Source organism: Manis pentadactyla, chromosome 10 (genome assembly GCF_030020395.1).
Source record: "Manis pentadactyla isolate mManPen7 chromosome 10, mManPen7.hap1, whole genome shotgun sequence".
NCBI classification, from domain to species: Eukaryota; Metazoa; Chordata; class Mammalia; order Pholidota; family Manidae; genus Manis; species Manis pentadactyla.
In genome coordinates this window covers 103313841-103333215 of record NC_080028.1, presented here as the reverse complement: position 1 = coordinate 103333215, position 19375 = coordinate 103313841, and the positions used below count along the sequence as shown (strand labels likewise).

At 54.3% G+C, this 19375-nt stretch overlaps 1 protein-coding gene across 2 annotated transcripts in view; it reads left to right on the top strand.

Moving 5' to 3' along the window:
- The window catches only part of LOC118936154 (kinesin-like protein KIF19), a 40485-nt gene extending 21869 nt beyond the window's left edge, over positions 1 to 18616 (top strand). Inside the window, exons 13-20 of one of the 2 annotated variants that reach the window (XM_036933049.2) lie at positions 1486 to 1756; positions 4199 to 4320; positions 6009 to 6130; positions 7510 to 7618; positions 8666 to 9058; positions 10824 to 10977; positions 15418 to 15525; positions 16766 to 18616. In XM_036933049.2, the coding sequence (XP_036788944.2) occupies positions 1486 to 1756; positions 4199 to 4320; positions 6009 to 6130; positions 7510 to 7618; positions 8666 to 9058; positions 10824 to 10977; positions 15418 to 15525; positions 16766 to 16866 (1380 nt within the window). In that variant the 3' untranslated portion in view covers positions 16867 to 18616. The remainder of the gene's footprint in view (positions 1 to 1485; positions 1757 to 4198; positions 4321 to 6008; positions 6131 to 7509; positions 7619 to 8665; positions 9059 to 10823; positions 10978 to 15417; positions 15526 to 16765) is intronic. The other variant, XM_036933050.2, reaches the window with a different exon arrangement.
- Positions 18617 to 19375: the final 759 nt, after the last annotated feature.

The window sequence follows — 19375 nt, the reverse complement described above, 5'->3', positions numbered from 1 at the left end:
CCTGAGACCAGGATTCTAGGGGCAGGCATGCACGGCAGCTCCGGCTCCATGCTCTCTAGTGGCTTGGATGAGTTACCTGGGGTGGTGGTTACCTTTGTGTGTCAGCTGGGCCAGCCCAGCAGTTCAGTCAAACATGAGTCTAGGTGCTGTGAGCAGGTGCTCTGTAGGTGCGGCATCTGCCATCAGTCCACTGTCAGGAAGGACTACCCTGGATAAGGTGGCCAGGCCTCATACAGTCAGCTGAAGGGCCTCACCAGCAAATCTGAAGTTTTCTAGAGAAAGAAGACATTTGGCCTCAAGACTGCAGGATCAGTGCCTGCCTGAGTTCCTGGCCTGCCAGCCTGCCTTGCTGATGTTAGACCTGCCAGCCCCGTAGTCACGAGCCCATTATTTAAAATAAACCTTCTCTTTATATATAATATATATACACACAGACACACATATGTATGTATACACACATGTACATATGCAAACGTGATTGTGCATATATATTTATTTATACACACACATATATAAAGATATATATGTGTGTGTGTCACTATTGCTTCAGTTCCTCTGGGGCCCTGACCTAGACACAGTGAGGTCAGGCAGAGCTCAGGGCCCCAGCTGGCTGTCTGCAAAGTGGGGAGCTGTTCCCAGGGACTATGGTGATGAGCCGAGCCTCATACCTCCAAGCTGCTTCTCATGTCCCGCTTTGGCTCGAGAGAACCAGGACCTGATTGTAGATAAGATGTCTGTGATATAATGGACAGAGGAGGCACCCCTACAGGACAAAAAATGACTCGCGAAGGCCTCATAGTGTGCTAACAGGCAGCTTTAGTTTCCCATAGAGGATGCAGCGATGAGGAGTGAATGGGATCGTGTGTTCCAAAATGTATGGCGTTAATGGAAAATGTGAAGTTCAGCCAGGCCAGCAGATAAGGTGACTGTGATTGAAAGGATGGTCTTTACTCACAGCCCCACGAGGAGCAGGTGCACAGGGCCATGCGGGGAGGGGCTGGGTGGGTCGGGAGCAGAGGTGGGGGCACCGGCCGAGAGCACCACGGTGGCTCCTCCAGAAGGAACGGCGGGGCCTGGCAGGGAGGATTAGATGGGCTTCTCTGCATCCTTCCAGCTCTGGTCTCTGGGCCAGAGGGGCTGCCTCTGTGGGTCTGGTACCTGCCCTGGTGACTGGGCGTGAGGGGTGAGAGCCCCAGAGAGGAGGGGTCGGGGTGGGGCTTGGACTGGTTGGTTTGCATTTGAAAGGAGAGCTCCCGGGCCACTTGTTGACTATCTAGCTCCAGGAATTAGCTAACCTGGGAGGGATCAGCAAGGCCCCAGAAGGGAAAGCATCAGGATACAGAAAATAAAGGACATGGCTAATGCAGGGTGAGGGCACACGTCCTCAGCCGATTACGTGTTCTAGCGTGTGTGACTTGCAAACCCGAACCCGTGAGAACGAGCAGACAGCAGGCATCTACCCTGAGCCCCTGGCCTCCCCTCCAGGCTGGGCTGGAGCAGCGCCTGGCCAATGCCAAGAAGAAGGCCTCGCAGATGGAGAAGCTGCTGCCCCGGCAGGTCATCAGCGAGGACCAGAGGGAGGTGCTGCGGCTGTTGTGCCGGGCGCACGAGCTGGAGGTGGAGAACACGGAGCTGCAGGCCGACAGTCTGCGCAGCAAGCACCTGCTGTGCGAGAAGGACTTCGTGATCCAGCGCTGCCACCAGCACCGGCTGCTCTGCGAGCAGATTATCCAGGACCAGCGGCGGCTGATCCAGGGTGAGCCCCGCCCCGCTCCAGGCCCCGCCCACCCTGCTCCAGGCTCCGCCCACACCGCACGCCCCGGCCTGGCCCGGCGGCTCTGATTTTGATGGGTGTTATTTTCTGGAAAGAGTAGGTGGTGCACATGGTCAAATCCCAGTCTCACATGGCATTCCAGGGGTACCAGTCTCCCCTCCGTCCTAACTTGGCCCCTGACCCACCGTTACCGGGCACCTGCAGACCCGGCGGATGGTCTGCGGATGCGTGTGTGTAAGCGGGAGTCCTGGGTCCCCGAGAGACAGTGAGGTGTGCCTCGTCTGCGGAAACACTGCGTTTACTGTTCCCGCCAGTGACTGACTGGTTTCTGTGCAGCCGCATGTGCCTGCGCCTGCACCCCTGGGCCTCCTCTTTAGTATCCGGTGGATTGGGCGACCCTGTCCGGGGCACCTGGGCAGACAGCTCTCTCTCCTTCCCTGTCTCTGCTCTGTCCCTACGTTCTTTTCCTTTTTAACCTTTTAATTTGACAGAAATTGAGACCTACCAAAAAATTGCAAGAACAGCACAGACTGCTCCAAAGAGTCCTACAGATTCTGAGGATGCACCTTCTCACTTTCACTCCACACGTGTCTCTGTCTTCCCCTCCTACACTGTTTATCCGGTGCCCCCAAATATGTCAGTGTATATTTCCTAAAACAAGGACATTCTTTTCCACGACTACCGACCTGATGGTAACTTGAATGTAATTCTCATCTGTGGCCCATGTTCAAATCTTGCCTGTTGTCCCCATAATGTCCCCTTTACCCAAAGAAAATCCCTGTTACGTTGCATTCGCTTGCATGTTCTTTATTTTCTTAACTCACTCGTGCTCAGCAGGGAGGCTGCATCAAAATGAGGTTGGCAACTCCATCAGAGGAAGAGAAAACTTCTGGGATCAAGTGCTCCTTGCTAGTGTCAGTTTAGAACTGGTGTAGGGAGAGGGATCACGGCGATGTTCTCTAACTCCCGGGAGATCCGTCAGGTGTAAAGAGGCCACACCAGGGCCTTTCCTGCCTGTGCTGATGGGTGTGTACAGAGGGTGATGTCTCGGGGGGCATGGGGAAGGGACAGGCTGGAGCTGGGCTTACCCTCTGAGTTCTGGCAGGCACCCCTGTCCGCCTCACTGCACTGGGAGGGGATGGCACTTCCTCTGTTTATATTCATTCATCAGACAGGCCTTTTTGGAAGGCAAGGCATTGAGGTAGCATTTAGGCCCAGTCCTCTGGGAGTCAACAGCCTCCTTTCACATCAGAGATGATGTCATTTCACTCTGGGATAAGAGACGTGAGAGCTCCGGGGGCCAAAATAGGAATTGGCCTGCCTCATGCCAGGGGTGGTAGAGAAGGTACCAGGAAGAAATGACACTTCAGCTGTCACCTGAAGGATGAGGAAGCCTCAGTCCACGTGTGTGCACGCGTGTATGTGTGTGCATGCGCATGTGTGCACAAGTATGCATGTCTACGTGTGTTCACGTGCATATGTGCACAAAGAGTATGTGTGTCTGAGAGTGTGTGCATCATGCGCATGTACATGCATGCATGTGTGTGCGTGTGCATTTACGCACGTGTGTATCATTCAAGGCTGAAAGAAGCTTGGGGTGTTGAGACATCATCACTATTACATTTTGACAGTCAGCACTTAGCTCTCAGTCCCTTTGATAATGGGAAAAAGGCACTCTGTTTCAAAAAAGCTGTAACAGTAAAGAATGTTTTGGAAAAGAAACCAGGTTGCTTATAACCCAGCCCCTTTCTTGTCCCTGCCCATAAGCAGTCAAATTTCCACTAGTTCATAGAGAAACCCAGAACCATGCAGCCTCGCTCCCCATTCCCTCTCCCAGCCCCTAATCCCCTTCTTTTGTCCTCATGGGTCTGCCTGTTCTGGGCAGTCAGTCACACAACACGTGGCCTTTTGTGCCTGGCTTCTTTCGCTTAGTGTCACGTCTTCAAGGTTCATCCGTGTTGTAGCATGAGTGAGAATATCATTCCTTTTTAGGACTGAATCATATTCCTGTGATACATCACATTTTCCTTCTCCATTAATCAGCTGATGAAATTGGGGTTTTCCCCTTTGGGACATTGTGAATATTGCCACTGTGAACATTCATGGGAAGTTTTTGTTTAACGTTTGTTTTCAGTTCTTCAGAGTATATAGCTAGGAATGGTTATTTGTCTTTTAAACAAAATTTTATTTATACTTTAGAAGTGTTAGTATTATCTTACGATGGAAAGGCAATACATGAACACAGAAGAAAAGATTTTAAATGGAAACATAAAGAAGATAATGCACAGAAATCCCATATCAAGAAAAACCTCTTTTATCAGCTTGAAATATCTGCCTTAGGACATTCAAGAAAAAGAAGATACTGTCTTTTCATTCAAGAAGTGATGGGTGTTTCACGTGACCTCTGCTTTGTGTGGTCTGCAGATGGTGGCATCCCAGTGCCTGAGGCCCTGGACAAGCGGTACCACCTCTACTCCCGGGAGCTGGGCACAGGCAAGCTGAACCGCCTGCTGGTGCTGCACTCAGCCATGTCCAGCTCCCTGAGGGTGAGTGTCCCCTGGGGCTCAGGACAGGGTCATCCCTGTCCCCTGCTGCCCAGCTCTGGGCCTCCAGCCCTGGTGCTTGCCTTGTTAGGAGATTGGCCTGGAAATAGGAAGAGGAAACAGAAACCCCACAAAACAGGCTTCTTGGACAGAGCCCAGCTGCAGGGCCGGGGTTTAGGGAGGTTTTGGGCTTCAGCAAGCCCTGCCTGGGCCCTGAAGATTTGCTAGGAGGAGGCGTTCCGGGGCTGGGCCTCTGTGCTGTCTACCTGGTGGGTCTGTGACCCTTGGTGGCTGCCAGTGATTCCAAGTGGGAGACAAAAGGCTGATGGATGTGGGGTATACCTGTTACCTTGGGGACCCCGCGAGGTGTCTTCTGGGGAACCTCAGCAAAATCTTGTAATTGTAGGTGTTCCCACCCAGGCTTGTTGATTCTCTGGGGGTGCCTCCCGGCTCCTGCAGGAAGACTGTGTCTGGTGCCAGTTCTGGGACTCCCCAGGGAAGCAGGCCAGGGGTGGGAGTGGTCCACACTCACTATTTAGATGAATGCTGTCATCACCAGCCCTTCCTGTGCCCTCGACCATGCCTGATGTCCACCAGCCCTCAGACCCTCTCTTTACTCTCTCTGGAGAACAAAGGACAAATCTCCAGGCTGTTCAGCCAGAGTGAGTGAGGGGCGCCAGAGGTGTGGCATGAGGAAGGGGTTCCAGGGATCTGGCTCTGATCCTTGGAGGCAGTGCAGTGTGGGTCCAGATAGACCCCCGACCCTGTGCTGCCCCTGGGGATGGGATTTCTCGGGTCTCAGCTCTGTCATCACCATGCATTGGTCTTCTGCTTGCAGGATGCTGTGTGTTCCCCTCTCCTGCCCTGCCCACGCACACGTCTGTTTGAAACAGTCCCTCTCCTCCAGTACGTGAACCCTCAGGTTCAGCTCACTGGAAGGACTCACAGTCTCTGAAAAACCATTGTAGAAGGCTGAAACTCTGTCCTCACTAAACATGACTCCCCACCCCCTGGCACCTTCATCCACTTCCTGTCTCTAGAGCTTTGACAACTCCAGAGACCTCTCTGAAGTGGGGTCCTCAGGGTTTGTCCTTCTGTGCCTGGCCTCTTTCACTTAGCAGTTTCCGGGGTCCATCCACATTGTAGAGTGGATCCCCAAATCCTTCCTTTCCAAGGCTGGATCATAGTTCGTTGTGTGGATGGACCCCACTTTACTCATCCATTCATCTGTGAATGAACTTGGGCTGCTTCCGCCTCTTGGCTATTGTAATTAAGGCTGCACGTGGGTGTGCGCATATCTGTTCGAGTTCCTCCTTTCATTTTTTGGCCTATGTCCGGAGCAGGCTTGCTGGAGCACGTAGTGATTCGCCTTGGACTTTTCCGAGACCTGCGGGCTCCTGCGGGCGCCTTGACAAGTGTCTCCCTCGTGGACCACTTTTGCTCAGGGATCAAGGGGTGCCCCGGCAGCCCCTGGCCTTTCCACAGTCTCCCTTCTGTCCCTGTGATGGGAGGTGCAGGCAGAAGTGAGCTAATGGACTGGCTCACCAGCCTCCCCGCTGGGTGGCTTCCGTTGAGTGATGGTGGCCAGGAGGAAAGGGACCTTCCCATGGCCCCTCAGGGACCCGTTTATGACACCGCTTCCTGTGTCCATGGTCTGTGCCACCTCCTTCAGCATCCCTGTCTGGTCTCAGGAGGGCTCTGTCCTGAACATGTCCCCACCGCCAGAGGAGGCCAGCCAAGAGCAGGAGGACAGGAAGGACCTCCTGCAGGGCGCCCGGTTTGAGCTGTCACCCATGCTGCTGGAGACAGACAGGTGAGCACTTTCCCCTCTACCCAGGGGCGGCGCTGCACCCTTGGCCCCTGGAGCGAGGCCTGGGCACCTGGGGACCGGCTGGGAGTCCACTTGTGACCCCAGCACGGCCCAGAGCTGAGCTCTTGTGAAGCACGTCTGACACCCCTTCCTTACAGGGCTATTTTAAGAAGAAAACATACGTCCTGGGAGGTGCTTGCACCACGGAGCAGTTGTGAGGTCAGGTTGTTTGGTGCTAGAAAAGCTGTTTTCACCTGAAGTGTGATTTTGCTCACTGGCAGCAGCTTCCTCCACCTTCAGCACCCTTGTCCCCCTTCTATCCTCTCCACCTTGTCTGGTGGTATTTTCCAATGTGCCCAACCTTGGGCCCGCACTGCACGTCGGTACTCACCACCCAGCTGCCGGCCAGCACTGTGGGTGGTCATGGCCTCGTCAGCCTGAGCTATAACGCGTACCGCAGACCAGGCCTTGGATGGTGGCCTTCCGTTCTCAGTCCTGGGGACCAGCTGTCCAAGATCAAGGTGCCAGTGGGGCTGAGCTCTGCTCAGGGCCCCTCCTGGCATGCAGATGGGCTGCCTTCTTGCTGTTTCCCTCACTGGGGAACGAGGTCTCTTCCTCTTCTCCCAAGACCACAGTTCTGTCGGCTCAGGGTTCCCTTTGCAACCTCAGCCTGGCACATCAGCGTGCTCACCGGCAGGAAGCTCCATGGAGCCTCCTTGACGTGACATGTGGACATGTCAGAGCTGTTCCCAGTTTTCATTAAGTGGGCCTTGGGACTGACCTCGCTGTCCAGCCCCTCCCCTCCTGGAGGTCCCACCCTCCAGCGCCTGGGGCTCTTTCTGGTGAGCAGCCACCATCCTGAAGCCGTCTGGGGGCCAACAGAAGTCACAACATTAGCATAAAAGACAGTTCTGTCAGGAAATGCCAGGGGTTTCTGCAGGTGGGTGCCAGGCCTGGGCACCCAGACCAGGTGTGTTCTTTACTATGCCCACCACCAGTGAGGCCCAAACTGGTCCTGACTGCCCTGTCAGGAACTCTGGCATCTCTCCACTTTCTTCCTGGCAAGTGTCACAGCCTGCCCTGCCGCATGCTCCAGCTTATTTGGTGTGGGTGCCCCTGAGGATGCAGCATGGCCAGGGCAGGGCCTGGTCCCCTAGGAACCAGTGCACACCTGCCTCCAGCTACAGGAGGTCTGTGGTGGGCGGCCAGCCTGTGTTTGTTGGCTGGATGAGGCAGTGGGTACCCAGCGCTGCTGCAAACCACAGCACTGTGGCGGAGGCCACGTGCCCTGATGGATCAGGCTCTGGTTTTCCCCTGGCTGCAGTGAAGGACTGAAGGCCCTGGCAGCTGGCTCTGCTAAGGCCTCTGTGTTGCACCTGCAGTGATGGTTACAAGTCATCGAAAACGACACCATTGAGAAAACTGGAAAAGCAAGATTCTCTTCTCCCTCTGTCATCCGTCCGCATCCTGCTGACTCCCCCAGTTCAAGAGGTTCGTGTGTGTGGCACCAGCCAGGGCCCTGAGTTCTGGGGAGACCTCCCCTCCACCATGGGATTGTTGGGGCCTGTCAGGGCCACTGGGCTGGGGCAAACAGGAGGGAAGCTTCCAGAAGGAGGGCTTCCTTAAGCAACCATCACAGTCAGTTGCCGTGTCAGGGTCCTGGGGCTGCCGCACAAAGCACCATGGCCTGGAGTTTATACACAGACATTTACTCTCCCAGTTCTGGAGCCAGAAGTCCAAGATCAAGGTATGCTCAGGGCCATGCTCCCTCCAGAGGCTCCAGGGGAGGGTCCTGCCTATCACTTCCAGCTCCTGGTGGCCCCAGGCATCCCTTGGCTTGTGGCCATGTCCTCCATTTCTGCCTCTGTCTTCAGATGGGTGTCTGGGCCCCTGTGTTCTTGTAAGGATATCCATCAGTGGATCTGGGGCCACCCTAAATCCAGGATGATCTCATCTCAAGATCCTTACCTATTTACCTCAGCAAGGACTCTGTTTCCAAATAAGGTCACATCCTGAGGTTCTGGCTGGACATGGATTTGGGGGACAGCACCCCACTGCATATCCCTCAGCCGTGCCTGGGCAGAAGTGGTCATTACCCTCAACTACAGACAGAAATGAGGCTCAGAGAGGTCAGGGACTGGGCCCCTGATCACTGCAGCTCGCTCTTGGCGGCTCTGCTGGCCTTGCTCTGCTCGTCTATGGGTGGAGATGCTCACAGCTACTTCACGGATTAAATGAGCCAGTGGACTGAAAGCTGTGTGAGCTCCTGTGCCTCCAGGCTGTGAGCACTTCAGGGGCTCCGTATAGTGTAATTGCTGAGGGCTTGGGCGGGGATTAGCTAGACTTGGGTTCAGATCCCCTCTCTGTCCCTCACTAGCTGTGTGACCTGCTCAGTCACCCTCAGCCATTTCACCCCAGCAGTCTCTCCCCGCAAATATACTACTTACCTGCATTGCCAGGTCTGCTTCTGGGGACTCAACCTAGGGCCACGGGGAGGCAGGTGGCCTCTGACCATCCTCTGGTGCTGGTTTCCTACAGAAGCCTAACCCCCTGAGTGTGAAGCACTTAGCTTCCAAGCTGTGCTCCCCGGCTGGCTCGGAGCTGGGCACCCCAAGGACAGCAGCAGAGGCGGGTGGCCCAGCCTTGCATGTGCAGGCCCTCCAGGAGATGGTGGCGAGCACCAAGAGCATCGCCCTTATCGCGGCCACCAGGCGCTCCAAAGCACAGGACCATGAGGGTGGCAGTGGCCGCTCCTCCCTCCACCTTCCAGATGAGGTGGCCCTGGAGTCCAGGGACCCAAAGCCCAGCATCACCCCAGACCTGAGCCCAGCGGACAGGAGGTGGCTCCACGCCAGTCCAGGCAGGGACTGCGCCGTGGAGAGGAAGCCTGGGAGGAAGCGATCGCCATCCCTCCCCTGGAGCGTGCAGCCGGTAGGTGGACCTTGGCTCTTGCCTAGTCCCAGGGGTCCAGCCAGAACAGCAAAGGGGAGGAGAGGTTAGCCAAGTTCTGGTAGATGCAGAGGGCCCTAGATGCACAGGGGAGAGAAGAAAGCCAGCACTGCACGATGCACCCCACTGTTGCCATCTCTCCGCCCTGTCCTAATGTGAGCCATGTGCGCCCATAAGTGACACAGATACCACTACAGGGGAGATAGTTTTCTGATCTGTTTTTTTTCCTTAACATTATTTCATAAATTTTCATGTGTGTATATATAGTGTATATATATTTTAACTTTTAAAAAGGTACATTACTTGGCTCTAAAACACATGGCTAAATAGTAATTGGATGAGGCGTGCCGTGAAGCACTACCCAAGACAAGCTGTTCCTTTTCTGCAGTCCTGGTGCCGAGCCTGGCGCACATGGCCTCCATCCATGTCTGCAGAGGAGTGACAGCCACACACTATTCCATTTCTGGCCCTTTATGGTTTTCTGGTCCCCATTTTTTTTTTTATTAAGGCATCAATTATATACACTCTTATGAAGGTTTCACATGAAAAACATCATGGTTACTACATTCACCCATATTATCAAGTCCCCCTCACCCCCAACTGAAGTCACTGGCCATCAGCATAGTAAGATGTCTGGTCCCCATTTAACAACTGCTCAGGCCACCTCATTTTTGATGCTTCTGCATCCCTGTACAAGTGGTACTTTTCATTTTGAATTACTTTCTTGGGATACTGGGCAATGTTGACCTGTGGAAATGTCTCAATGACATTTAAGCAAAAATCAGAGAGCACACAGCAGATGTCACATGGATCACAATGGCATGAAACTGGTTTTCCTGTGGGGTGGGGTGGGTGTCCGCAGGTTCAGGTTTGTATGCACATGGCCTTTACCTCCCAGGGTTTCTCTCTCACTGTACACTGGTGAGTAAACTGGAGTGAGAGCAGGCTGCTCCCTGGCGAGGTGGCCAGGGCCCAGGGCTCTGACAGAGCTCCATCTGCCCCTGGTGGCCAGTGCTCAATCTCTGCTGGACACACAGTGGGTCTTTGTGAGTCAGACTGAAATTACTCTGGTGATGACTTGGTGACTCTAAAGGTAGAACAGTAACCGGGATCAGAAGGTGGGTGTGTTAGTTGGGGTTCTCCCGGGAAACAGAACCGGGTACACGTATGTGTGTGTATCTATCTACTATCTACTATCTAGAGAGGGAGGGAGGGAGGTCTGTGAGAAGGAATTGGCTCATACAGTCATGGAGGCTGACAGATCCCAGACTGCAGTCAGCAAGCTGGTGACCCAGGAGAGCCAATAGCTCAGTTGAAGTCCAAAGGCAGGAAAAAGCTGATGGCCCAGCTCCAGGCAGTCAAGGCAGTCAGGCAGGAGGAGGTGCCTTACTCCCAGGAGGTTCAGCCTTTTGGGTCCATGCAGGCCTTCACCTGATGGAGGGAGGCCCACCCCCCAAGGAAGGCAATCTGCTTTGCTCAGGCTGTCTGTTTACATGTTAACAATCACAGGGGCTTAGGTAAGAATCCCGTCCAGGGGTACAAACAGCAGCCAGGAGAGTGTCATTCATTCATTCATTCGTTCATTCTTCTGAAGGAGAATGTTAGCAGTGATCTTGGCCATTATGTTCATGGCAGCTGGCAGAGCAGGCATTAGTCGGGGCATGGCTTCTCCTCAAAGTGACCTTGGCACTGCATGCCTTCCTTACCTGCTCCCACACCTGCCCCGCTGTGTGGTTCTTTCCTGTAGGCGACAGAGAAACTTCAGCCCCCTTCTGTGGAGCATTTGGCCAAGAGCCAGCTGCCCTCTTCACCCCTTCAGCTGTCAAAGTCGTCGGGAAAGAGGCTTTTTCCTGCTGTGCCTGTGACCTCCAAGATAAAACCCAGCCTCAGTTTCCATGCAGGTACAGGATCAAAAAAGAAAATAGCATGTTGATTTTTCTATGTATCTTCAGACTCTGCCCCTCCTCTCAAGGGTCAGTCTTTAGAAAACGTGATGGTCTGGGCATAGTGTGGGTGAGTTTTGGATTTCTAGTGAGTGGGCCAAGGCTGCCGGCTGCATGGAAAGAAATATTTACAGAGGTGTTCAGTGTTGCTTCTGGCTTGCCTGACACCCCAGTAGAGTTAGAAATGGGGATTAAAACTGTGCACATATGGGTGCTGATGTATTCAGTCTGCATCCTGATCCCTGTGGCTGCTTTCGATAGAGGTTTGGGTCCTGGCTTCTGTGGTGGTGGTTATTACAAAGCAATTGATGCTCATTGTGAACACTTTGAAGTATAGATAAAATTACATATAACAATAAAAGCACTTGTACACCCCACCATCCAGAAATAGTCATGTAAGATGACTTCCTCACTATGGATCAACACTGATGTGAACATCTACCCCCTATTATAAGATATAATTATAGTATCCTATTAGGATAGTTATTGTTTCCAATTTTTCACAACTATAAAAGCAGATGGGTGGATGTCAGTGCTTCTCAAAGGATGCCCGCCAACTGTTACTGACCTGCAGGGAGGGAAGACAGAGGCTGGGACCATGGGTTGTTGAGAGCATTGGCTGTATCACTGGTGACACAATCGCTCACATTTATTTAGCACTTACTGTGTACCAGGCAGTTGATGGTGTCCATCCATTTGTCCTCATGATATTTCTATGAGTCTTATCCCCATGGTGCAGATGAGTAAACCAAGGTACAGGGAGGTTGAGGAGCTTGCCCAGGAGTGGCAGATTGGGACTGGGATCCAGGTAGGCTGCAGATCCCCAGCTCTTAATTGCACTTCCAGGCATCCTTTAGTTCCTTGTTTTATTAGTGCGTTCTGGGTGGGTCAAAGGGTGAGTGTGTTTTAGGACTCCTGATGCATAATACTTCAGGGCTGGTATACACATCCACCCTCTGTCTTGGTGGTGGGCGAGCACCTTGGCACAACCTGATTCATACGCATGCTTTTAAAGTCTTTTCAGAAATCTTTGATCATAAAGACAAAAATTCAGGTTTGTCTGTGATTTTTTGATTCGGCTACTGTTGATTGCCAGGAACAACATTGTAGGTCGGCAATAATACTTTAAAAACCTAAAACACTTCAAAAAACAGAATGTTCATTATCTTTGAGGGAGGTGCTCATGACACCCCTTGCCTGGGGCGGGGGAACCTCGGGTACCAGGTGAAGTGGGCCACAGCGGGGCTTAGGGACGGCTTGCTGTCACTGCCCTCCCAGAAAGTTAAAGTCTCCTGTGATCACCCCTCCCCACACCTCACCACTGACACTGATGTCCTCTAGAGATCAGCCCCTGGGAATGTGTTTGTATAGCTTATTGAGAGAGGAATTTGCTTCCCCAGCATTCTTTTATGAAATTCCCACCATTGGCAGATGTACAGGAAGAGCATAGCCTCCGATGAAGCCTCCCCTGGCTTCGACAGGGCCCGCGCTCTGCTCTGCAGTTTATTCAGCTCACTCCAAGCATTTTCATGTGCTTGTATTTGCTTTCCTGGGGATGTTTCTAGAAAATGCCAGTTCATGTCATTTCACCCATAAATACTTCAAGAGCTCTCTCTGTTATTGGAGTATTTATTACATGGCATAGCTGGAGAATGAAGAGCAACTCCCTAATGTCGTCTGATGCCCAGAGCATGTACAAAAGGAATGAGTGGGCCACAACTGACCAGCCCTTCTGGGTGGACTGTGAGAAAGGCTGGACCCTCTCCTTTCAACTGTCTGCAGAGTCTCCACCAGGGTCGAGGGTCTCACCTCTGCAACTCTGTGTTCCTGTGTTGGAATCACAGCGAGCTAGAGTCGATGGTCCTTCAAGATCAGTAGGCCCCCTGGTTCAGAGGGGTGAGCTGAGGGCTCGGGAGTGGCAGCAATGTCTCCAGGGTTGCACTGGTGCCCCTGTGTGCCTCCCATTGCACTGGCTGCCTCTGCTTGGAGAAAACACATCTGTACTTGGCAGGTGTACAGGGAAGGCCTGCAGGTAGCTGGAGTAGACCAGGTATCCCATTTCTCTGGCCAGGGGTTATGCAGGTCTGTGCTGAAAATAGACCTCCCGGGGGCCCAAGGGGCACACACTTACAGTGTTGGTGGAGGCCTGGGCCTCCCCGCCAGGGGAAGGCTCCTGGGATGGAGAGATCTGGGACCTTCCTCTCCGACTGCTTGCTCACAGCTCAGGGCAGTGATGTCGCTGTCCTGCATTCACTACCCGCTGTGTTTCCGCGTGGGTGTGCATGTGAGCTACCACCCAGCGCATCCGAGAGTGCAGGGCAGCCTCACAGCCAGTGCAAGTGGGAGGAGCAAATGATCTGCTTCATTTACCACCCACAACAGCCCCTCCAGATCTCATGGGGTAATAACCCCAGAGCAGGGAGTGGGAAGGAGCCTGGCCCCCACACAGCTGCAGCCCAGGCCTGCTGGCTCCCACATCTCCATGGGTGTCCCTACACCTTGTCCTCCTCCCATCTGGGGCCAAGGGCCAGATAGGGCTTCCCTGAGGCCCCCCACCTAGCTCGCTGTGTGCGAGGGAAACCTGGTCTAAAGCCTTCTAGGAAGTGGTTGAATCCCTCTGAAGGAGGAGCACCTCCCCTGTTTAAGAGCATCTAGTTACCCCCAAGGGCAGCTTGGAGCATTCATTCCTGAAGCAGGTTGCAAATTGGCTGCTTGCTGGCCAAACACAGCCCTGAGCAAAGTCAGACTGCACGCAAAACGTGAAAGGCCAGGCTTTCTTAGAGGAGGAAGCCTGGGGACAGGGCTCCCACCCTCCCGGAGCAGAGCCAGCCTGTCAGTGGGATGCCACTGCAGGACCACTGAGTAACACCACCCGCCCTCCTCCCCAACTGCCGCAGGCGCCCTGGGCGTGGGGACGCTTGTTAGGCTGGGTCCCAGTTAGTGTGGCAGAAGACCCCAAGTAACAGCCAACTGGACAGCAGACAGATGAAGGAATGATCCCGCTGTGGCTAAGGCCAGGGCTGAGCTGCTCTTAACGGCCCAGGCCCCTTCCCTCGCTGTGTTCCCTGAGGACCTGGGGTGCTCAGGTGTGATCCTCACATTCCTTTAAAACTGCGGGAAAACCATGTAACAGAAGTTACCGTGTTAGGGTGTGCAACATGGGGGCCCTTCACAGTTTACAGGGTGTGTGTCCAGCGCCACCATCTAGTTCTGGAACATTTATCACCAAGGAAACCCTGAACCCAGCAGCCATGACTCCCCCTGGCCTCTTTGCCAGCCCCAGGCAGCCAGGGACCGTGCTTCCCTGCCCTGGCATCTGTGTGGTGGAATCCCACAGCACTTGGCTGTGAGCCCGGCTTCTCCCCAGCTGTGTGTGCAGTGTCCCGTGGTCATGGCGCGTGGGGGCCCCTTCCCTGTGTGGCAGGTTGTGATCCATGGCTTGCACACACCACGTTTTGCTTCTCTGTCTCCAGGAGGTGTTTCTGTCTGTTGCCTCCTGACTAGCGCTGCTGTATCTGTACAGGTTTTTGCTTAAATTTGTTTTTGGTCTATTGGGGTGGGTACCTAGGAAGGGGTCTCCAGATCGTGAGGTAATTCTATGCCTGCCATTTTGCAACACCTCCATGCTGCCTCCCAGGCCCGGCCCTGCCAGCACACCAGTCTGCAGCCTTCATAATGCTTGCTCATTTCTGTGGCCCTCTTGTTTGAAAGGAGAAACTGAGGCTCAAAGAGAGGATATGACCTGCGAGGGTGGGGTTCTGCTGCCCATGTGAGACCAGGGCCCAGGCTCCCGGCGCCACTTTCGATCACTGACTTGCTGGGTGGGGCCTGTTCTTGGCCTGGAGCCCCCGCAGTGCGTAAGGCAAGCCTTCCCCTCATGGAGCTTCTCCGTGAGGAGCTGTGGAGCACAGAAGTGCATGCACACGCCAGGTGGTGAGAGTGCTGGGAGGAGGACAGTGCTGATGGTTTTCACTCCGGCGGCCACGGGCCTCTGTGAGCAGAGAGCTGTGAGGGACCACCCTGAATCTGGGGTAGGGCCCCCACTTCTCTCCTGCCCTTGCCTCCTCTTCTCTTGGATGATGACGTTTTAGTAGACTTCGTTCCACAAACCCAGAAACTGGTCCTCATTGCTGAGTGGTAGCAGCTAGAGCACCTGGGGGACAGGAGAAGGGAGGCAGGGAAGAGGGGAGCTGTTGGTGAAGGAGCAGGAGCCGCAGCTGGGAAGGGGAAGCTCCAGGGGAGGGCAGGGCTGGGCCACAGAACAGACAATCCCCTCAGGGCCGAAGGGGAGCAGGTGGCTTCCTAAAGGAGGCTGGCGTGCACCCGCGGGCTGTCAGTCATTCACTACCTGGGCTGCTTCCTGAAAACCACGTCCTCTTCTCTCCACCCACTGTTCAGATGACAGCGCACACCCCATGCCCCAGGTCAGCTTCACCTTCCCCAGCTCCACATGGCAGAGCTGCGCAGGCCCGAGTAGGGCCCCCCTCCTGCCCCGGGACATCCGAGGTCAGTGCCTGCCTCCTCCTCACCCCCGTGCCATGCCAGCTGGCCTCCGTGGAGAGAAGTCAGGGGAGTGGTCCTGCACACGTGCGCCAGACAGCTACTCACCATGAGCTCCGTGCTCATGCTCAGTAGCTACACTTGGCTGGTGGCCACTTATTGGACTGCACAGGTCTAGAACGTGACCTCGAGCCCTGCCGCCCTGCTCTTCCTTTGAGCAAGTTTGCTTGCTCTGTTTAATTGACAATAACTTGTGGTCAAACTGCCTCTGGGAAACTTGTCCAGATTTTGCGCTGTCCTCAGCATCACTGTGGACGCGCCCGTTCTCCTACCCTGGCCAGGCCTGGGTACTGACCTCAAACACGAGACACCTTCCAGCGTGCCCGCTCCCCTCCTCTTCCTCCTCCCTCTCTTTTTCCTTCTGTTCTTATATCTTGAAGCAAGAAGGACACAGACGTCCTGGATAGCTGCTAAATCCCAGGGATGGTTTAAGCCACTTTAGCATCTGTGCTCATGTTGTCCACACCCCAGCCCAGGAGACCTGTGTTCCTTGAATCCCTACAGGGCCAGGAAACTCCCTCTGGCATCATTTGCACATCACCTCCTGAACCAACGCACAACCAAGCTGTCTTGGGTACACATCAACAATAGGCTTAACACTCCCCAGGGGGAAGACTAGGCCATGCAGGAAGTTCTCCTTAAGTCTAACTTCAGCTCCTCTCACTGTACCTTTAGCCGATCCCCTCATGTTACTGTTTCAGAAAGAGCTAAGAAATTCTTACTGTTACGCCCTTTTTAAGTGTTCTTGGGGAAAGGGTCTCAGAGGTGTTTACTGGCAGAAACTTCCAGACCAGAGCAGGCTAAGAGCCAACAGTGCATGCCGGTTTAAGCAGTGTGTCTTTAAATTTGAGGGATGGGAAATGTTCCACAAAGACTCCCCCATCCTAAGTGTGTGTGCCCCACAGGGAGAAAGTGGCTAAGGGGCGTTCTGAGGACAGGTCTGGTGTTATTAGCGCAGCAGAGGCCAGGCAGACTTGAAGTGAGGCCTGGGGCGGTAATGTCCCGCAGGGCCCTGAAGGTGGCTCGGGGCATGGGCAGGGCTGGAGGAGGGGACAAGCCTGTGTAGATCTTGAACTGAGTCTTGCCGGCAGCTTGGGCCAGGGCCAGGGCATCCACACTGTGCAGCCAGGGACTGCTTTGCTGGTGTTTGTCGTGACCACAGACTGACGTCTCCCCACCCCTCCAGGGTCTACAGACAGTGGAGGCCGACGCCATAGCCTGCTGCCCCCCAGCTGCCCCCGAAAGCTCCAGGGTGGCAGCGCCAAGAGGCCAAGAAGACCAAGATAGAGACAACAAGAGGGATCAGGCGCAGGGGGCAATGGCCAGAGGAGCTGACTGCAAGGCGCTAGGGTCTGTGCACCCAAAGTGGGGTTGGGGGTCGGGGGCCTGGCAGAGACGCTGGGGAAGAGCCCGCCCACAGCTTCCTGCAGCTCTTTGCCTTGGCGGCTGCCTCACCGACCACCTTCAGGAGAACGGACATGTGGGTGTCAGCCTTTCTAGGGACTCCCACAGGGAGCCTGGGGTGGCTTCCAATCCCCAGGCTCTTCCCAGGATCAGTCCACATCCCAGGTCCTGCTCTGGGAGAATGTTGTTTGTGGGCCGGGACACCAGGCTGTCACCCTCCAGCTCAGGCTCAGGCTAAAGAAGCCAATGGGGACATCTGAGGGCCACCAGTAAGGCAGGGAAGAATGTGTCCCTAGCCCCACATATGTCAGGGTTCTGCAGAGAAACAGAACCAAGAGTGTGCACGTGTGTACACAAAAGGGTGGGAGGGAGATTAAGATGCATTTTAAGGACCTGGCTTTCATGAGTGTGGGACTGCGAGGCTGAAACCCACAGGGCCTACTAGAGACCCAGGTCATTGCCAAGCTGCAGCCGAGAGTCGGGAGGCAGAATTCCCTCTGTGCCCAGGAGTTCAGTCTTTTCCCCCTTCTGGCCTTCAGCTGATTGGATGAGGCCCACCCATGTGCCAGAAGGGCACCTGCTTTACTCAGTCTCCTCACTGGTTTAAAAGGGAGTCTCACCTAAGAAATACCTTCACAGCAACATCTAGACTGGTGTTTGACCTGCGCACAGTGTCCTGGCCAAGCGGACGCATAAAGTTAACTCTCACATGACACCAGCCCAGGCCAGCCTGCACAGAGACACTGGTCCCCACCCCACAGCTCCCAGACAGGCCAGCATCTGGGGAGATGAGAGCGTTCTCCCATCCTGGGACCTCGCCCTCTTCACTGTCTCTGAGGTCCTTCTCGAAACCCCAGTTCTGCAGAGAAGAAAATTTAGCTAACTGAATCATCTAGGGTCCTGAAAACATTAGGAAGGACCCAAAAGTCCAGGATCTAATTTCATTAAGACTGTATGAACTTCAGTCATTTTTCTCATCAAGACAGAAAATGAGAAAATCTCTGCACCATCCTGTGGAGAGCTGGCTCATCACCTTGTCTGACTGAGGTTTTCAAACCGGGCCCTCATCCCTTGCCCTCAGGGACCCTGTTGTTTGGAGGCTGTGGGGACCAGAGCCACCTCCCTTGTGGTAGGAGCCGAGCCACTCAGGGAGGACCGTGTGGTGGACCAAGGCCAGGAGCAGACATGAGCTCTGTGGGTTTGGGGAACTGGCCGGTAGCACGTCGGGGCCGGGAGGTGGAGGCAGTGTCGGGGTCTCATGGTCCGAGTGGGAAGCGGGTTGTTTTGCACTTACATGTGCACAGCTAGTTGCCACAGCCTGGCCCCCCTCTCAGCATGATACCTGCTGTCAAGGAAGGCGTGCTAGGGGCTTCGTAGGACCATGCTATCCTTTCTGGGTCTTCTTGAGGAGAGGTGGAGGCGGGTGCCATTACCTCCAGAGGCTCTGCTGCAGACCTTCTGTGGGCACTATCTGACGTCCACTTCCCTTGTCTAGGGTGGGGTGAAGTGGGATGATTTCTGTTTTTCTGCTAGGGTAGAATTTGCTGACTGTCCCCCTGTATCTACTCTCTTTGTTCCATTATAATAGAACCTCCAATTTTTAGCTAGCCACATGGCTCCCAAATAAAGACTGTTTTCCAGCCTCCTTTGCAGCTGTATGTGGCCATATATCTAAGTTCTGACTAAGTGGCTGCTTCCAGGCGTTTTCATCATGAAGGATAATTAGTATGTTACTCATGCCTCTTCTTCATTTCCTCAATCCTGCTGCCTAGAATCTGAATGTGATGGCTGGGACTCTAGCCACAGAGGCCACAGAGCGAAGGCCATACCCTTAGGACAATGGAGTAGGAAGCTTGAAGGAGCCTGCGTCGGCTAGGAGATGCCTCTGAGCATTGTCACCTCCAGACTTTAACTTGAGGGAAGTGAATGTCAGAAGCCGCTGTGGTTTGGTGCACCTCATCTTAACTGATACACAAGGGGAAGACCAGACAGTTGGAAGCTGTGGCTGCAGAAGTCCCTGGTACTGAGTGCAGTGGCAGCAGGGGTTGGAAATGGCAGCACAGTGGGATGACACATCCCCAGGCACGGCCCCCAAGGTGCTCTTGGGAGGGTGTGGGAGGACAGCAGAACCTCCCAGTCTTTATAAACGCTGTCTCGGGCTGGGTGAAACAGTTGGCCAAGAAAGAGCTGGTGGATCTTGGGGGTGGGGGTCTTCACGGTGAGGCTGTGGGATGGCCCATGCACGTGAGAAGGGGCTAAGGAGTGACTTACATCTTGGGGGTCCCAGCCTCGCCGGGGAGTATACTAGTCAGGGTTCTCCAGCAAACGTGTATGTATATCTGCGAAGAAATTTATTTGAAGGAATTGGCTCATGTGGTTACAGAGGCTGGCA